This window comes from Sinocyclocheilus anshuiensis, unplaced genomic scaffold (genome assembly GCF_001515605.1).
Source record: "Sinocyclocheilus anshuiensis isolate Anshui unplaced genomic scaffold, SAMN03320099.WGS_v1.1 scaffold185, whole genome shotgun sequence".
NCBI classification, from domain to species: domain Eukaryota; kingdom Metazoa; phylum Chordata; class Actinopteri; order Cypriniformes; family Cyprinidae; genus Sinocyclocheilus; species Sinocyclocheilus anshuiensis.
The window spans coordinates 2,013,951-2,019,216 of NW_015539887.1; the positions used below are offsets into that span (position 1 = coordinate 2,013,951).

Consider the following 5,266-nt stretch of genomic DNA (forward strand, 5'->3'; position numbering starts at 1 on the left):
GCAACCACATGTGACGACCCCGGGCTGGACTCTGCTTCGTCCACGGTGAAAGCCGATCCGGTGATCCACAGTGCGAAGTTGATGTATTTCCTCAGCGACCAGCACGGATCAGCTCTAGGCATGACGAAGTGGATATCGTCCTCTTTTGGAAGGCCAAACGAAGTAGTTTCGCTTTCACAACGAAACACACAGCATCTCCACAACATGGTGGTGGTGGCAACAACAATACTACAGCGAGAATAAAAGTTACGCTTTCTTCCTTTTTTGTGTGAACATTTGTGCGGTGTTATGCAAATCTCTCCACACAGTGACATAGACATGTGGGGGCGTGTTTAAACAAGGCGTTTTAGGAGGGCGTGGACAAGTCTTAACTTTTATAAAAAATATCTCTTTGGATTTGAGACTTTAGTCTTTGCAACTTTATAGATCTTCTTTATGCACCAAGAGCTTGTAACACTCCAAAGAGAAAGGAAAATTTTAAATCATATGACCCCTTTAAAGGTTTCTGCGCCACTACTGTAGCCTAACGGAAGTACAAAAATAGGCCTACAGCATGTTTTCAACCTTTGCAAACGCCCCTTTCACACGTCAGTCTTCTCCCAGCTCAAACATCACAAACATAGCACTGGGTCTACATCTATAAAAGTGGAGGCATTTCTCTCAATAAATGGTCCAACATATTAGTAATAATTTTAACTTGAAGTTTAGCATACCTGTCGAGAAGAAACTCTGTATGTTCGTTGTGTCGAACCCATTTCATCAAATTCCTCCCTCTTGTAAAAACACTGCGGTCCAAATGCAATGATTGGACGAACATTTTATGGTCCTGAGTCTTCCACAGAAGACATATATGTATATTTTTACATTTAGACCACCTTAGTTATTAATTTAAATCAGGTTGTGAAGATACTCTAATGAGGAAAATTACCGAGTGCTGCACCACCGTTACTGCTGGTGCTGTTCCTTTCTCTTCCGCTAGAGGGTACAACACACACTCTACCCGCTAAACGCAGAAGAGCACACACTTCCTGTGCTCGCTCGGGTTGTTGATAAACAGTGAGCACATGCTGAGCACAATTTTTGTCGTTTTGTCTCATAACAAAATGACAACAACTTTGATTTAAATACTAATTTAGTTGCTTGACATTTTGCAGTTGCCATGTCTCTGCTATTAAACGCTGCACAATTAAATACTTCACTACTCAGGTATGTATGGTGTGTGACAAATACTATTCGCCACAGTTAGAATACAGTATGCAGACATTAGTAACTGTATTAGTTAGTAGCTTAATTTGTAGTCGCATTACTATATTTGGTCGCCGTGATTTTGCCAAGCAAGACATGTTCCTGGATCAACATCTTTTGTTGATCCTGGATCAACATTACTGTCCAAAAATATAGACTAAACCCTGATCATAAGCCTAAAACAGATCAACAAGGATGTTGATCCAGGAACATGTTGTACTTGGTGAAATCACGGTCACCTACTATATTTATATACATGGTGCATTTTTCGTTTTCATTATAACTGTTTTACCTGCAAGTTTGTTGCATTATCCAGTAAGAGTTTGTATCTGCCAGTGCAAAACTATTTCATGTTTTCATTGTGATTACAATCATTTGTATTGCAATAATGTTATACTTAAACATCATGTTTGTAGTGCAGTGCACACTTACAAGTGCACTGATTTACGCAGCTGTTTTATTTGTTCATAGGGCATTGATGGATTTTATAACAGAGTTTACCACAGCCATGTCATGTGTGATTTTGTCTGTCTCATCATTGCATGCTGCTTATCTGCTATTCAAGGTAAACATCCATTCGGTGTCTTAGTCAACTGTTAGTAAGATGCATATGCACTGTTATGACTTTTTTTCTCTGTTCGCAGGACCACAGAGCCTCATCAGTGGGCTTCCTCCTGATTGGCTTTTCCTCTGTCCTTTCAGTCTTTTCTCCCAGTAACCAAACTATCAAATCACTCACGAACGATCTAGAATGGGCAGGTGAATCACTTGGTCCTGCTCTTATTACTTTTGACTTCTTGTGGCTAAGTGAGGACTACATCACTGCTCGTATCCTCCTGATTGGCTCTACTTTTTTCATAATGCTCTCTGATTGGTTATCATCAGATGGGTTGGTTATTATGTCACGCTGCCTGGCATTTTCCACCCTCTCCTGTTCGCTGACAGTGTGTGCGTTTGCTGAAAATGCAGCAGGGGCAGTAGGGAGTGTTGCCCTCAGTCTGCCTTTATTAGTTTCCCCAAGGACCAGATCTGGGTCTTTGGGTTCCCTCGTGATGCCTACAGAAGGACTTCTCAGATGGATCCTTAAAGTCATCATGGCATTAGGATGCTGGACCACTGGGAAGGCCCTTAATAAATACCTGTTTGATTTAAAAGGCTGGGACTGACTAAAGCAATGGTTTCCAAAGACAACAGAGAACCACAAAATGCTACTTTCGTACTCAGATTATTATCAGGCTTACACACTGTGTTACTGTTGCATGTAAAGGCCTTCTCTGTTTTAATAAGCTAACATTATATTGTAATGTACTACAGAAACTGGAGTTTTTTACGTTTGTAAACAAATAATGGAGTTTGCTTATAACATTAAATCCATTACACTGACATTGACGGCTAGTAAAATCCATGAGCAATGAATAAATTGTTTTAGCATCTACAACAATGAAGTCTTTGTAAAGAAAGAATGGGACTCTGTTGTTTAAACCAGTGTTGCGATGTCCTGTCATTATGAGCAACTTTGGTAAATGTGCATGATAAATTTACTCATTAATTTAGATGTCCAGTTATATATGTGAATTTTTTTTTTTTTTTTGTAAAATAATATAATTATCAAGATGTCAAAAATGCAACTTAAAGGGATAATGCACCCAAAAATGACAATTCTGTCATAATTTACTCACCCAAACCTGCATGAATTTACATAACATTTACATTTATTCATTTAGCAGATGCTTTTATCCAAAGTGACTTACAAATGAGGAATAGAACAAGCAATTCATCATAATTTCTTTCTCCTGCTGAACACAAAAGAAGATATTTTGTTTAGTCACTGCAGGTACATGTAGTTTGTTTTTCTTGTGAGATCTCATCTCTGACAACGCTGGTTTAAAGATGCATAGTATTATATGTTTGTGCAGAGGACAGGTTGATTCAAACAATGAAGCACAGAAAATAAACATCAGTGTATGCTGTTACAATTAATTTTTATTTATATATATTTTTAACCTGAATTGGCAGGTTTGGTGAATAAGTCACTAACTTGTGTAATTCAAAATTAGGATTTTACATGGCCTTGATTATATGAAACATGTTGAATAAAATATTAAAACCAAAACCAAATACAGACATTATTTCTTGCTCACTGGATGTGATGTTATTTTAAATATCATGCTGATGCATCTTGTTAATGAGGTGTTCGGCAATCACGAAGGACACATGGGAATCGCAAGCCTAGATTTAGTGCTTGTAGTGCACTAATGTAAAATCCTTTTAGGAAGTCTCCATTGAGATATGATTTTAAATTAGCCATAAGACTTATTTCTTCAATATTATGACACTTGTAATAGGGAAGGGGAACGCGATGAGGATGGTCCATTACAGTCAGGATTTAGTATCCTGGAGGCCTGAGCATAAGGCACTTTAATCATTCTGATTGATGATTATCCCTGGCACTTTGCAAACGATTGTATCATTAGAAAGAGCATGGTATCAATAAAGTGTCCCATCAGTTTTAAATTTATTGTAGTATCAATAACCCTCCTACTTCTGCCTCAGTTTAGTGGTGCTAGCTAAGGGAGGCACCTTTTGGTTTTGCTTGTGAAATTGACTGTGGAATTGCTTTTGCTTGTACTTTTTAAAAACTCCTGACCCTCAGTATTAAACTTAGAGGCAAATGAGACCCTTTATGCTTTATTTTTGCCTAGTAGACAATTAAACGGACAAAAAAAAAAAAGTCCTAGTTTATAGGTACTGAAATGTCACAGAACCTTGCAAGTGGGCTCATTTGACTTGTAAACAACTAGCAACCACCTAGCCCCAAAGAGTCATCCAGAACACCCTACCAAACAACAAGCAACCACTCTAGCAACTACCTAGCAAACACCTATAATCAACCAGAACACTGTAGCAAACACCCAGCAACCATGTAGAATACTCTAGCAAACACCTAGACCCCAACAACCATCCAGAACATTCTAGAAAACACTTATTACTAGTTACAAAACCATAGCAAACACTTAGCAACCATTAAAAACACCCTAGCAACAACATAGAATACTCTAGCAAACAACTAGCCCTAGCAACCATACAGAACAATCTAGCAAATATTTAGCAACTATCTACAACACCTTAGCATACACTTAACAACTATCTATAAGTACATTAGCATACCTTAGCGTAGTGTATCGTAACTTCAATAACAAAAAAAAGCCAAGTTCTGTCATGAAACTCTAGATGGCGCAGGCTGATGGGTCGTTTATGATTTTAATGAAAAATTTTTAATGACAGCGTTAAACTACTTGGAACAAGCTGATTGGTTCATGTTGCATACACAACCAATAAGCTTGCTGCTTTGCATTTAAATGGCTGGTTAGCATCCACTACAGCATTTTGCAGCACGCTTTCAGAGTTACTCTGAAACCCTCCACCTTCCCCAGCTCCACCTGTATAGATCTGCTAAGGGTTATTTTCTATGCTATTTGTGCAGCAGCAGTATGTCTTAAATACTCACAGCAGCGTATCAGCATATGTATTGGCAGTAGCAAGTTCCTGTATTTGCTTTGCAGCAGCAATAATCTACAAACACAACAGCGTAGCAGATCTATTCCGCCAAGACCAAATACATTAACATTGTTATATCCATTACCATGCTAAAATATTCCGAGAGCTGTCATGAGAGAAATATAAAGACGGTTTTCCCCTCTCCCCATTTCCCCCTCCATTGAAATTGCGTTCCAGGGAGATCGCTTAAACCCGCAAACTAAGAAACATTTTGCAACAACGGTGTAAAAGTAGTCCAATTTCGCATTCATTAAGATTTGCTTTAACTGTCCTCACTCTGCTGCCCTCCCTGCATCATGCCACAATATTATATGTATTTCTATCATGACAACTCTCGGAAGATTTAGCATGGTAATGTATATGACAGTGTTAATGTTTTTGGTCTTGGTGGAATAGACCTGCTACGCTGCTGCTGCGGCAGAGCAAGTACTGAGACTTGTTTCTTCCAATACATCCACAACAT

At 38.5% G+C, this 5,266-nt stretch overlaps 1 protein-coding gene across 1 annotated transcript; it reads left to right on the forward strand.

The window, feature by feature from the left end:
* The first annotated feature begins 983 nt into the window (after positions 1-983).
* On the forward strand, positions 984-2,791 carry LOC107685618 (uncharacterized). Its single transcript, XM_016482268.1, has 3 exons — positions 984-1,206; positions 1,717-1,810; positions 1,890-2,791. The coding sequence occupies exons 1-3, from the start codon at positions 1,160-1,162 to the stop codon at positions 2,409-2,411; spliced, it is 663 nt and encodes a 220-aa protein (XP_016337754.1). The 5' UTR covers positions 984-1,159; the 3' UTR covers positions 2,412-2,791.
* Positions 2,792-5,266: the final 2,475 nt, after the last annotated feature.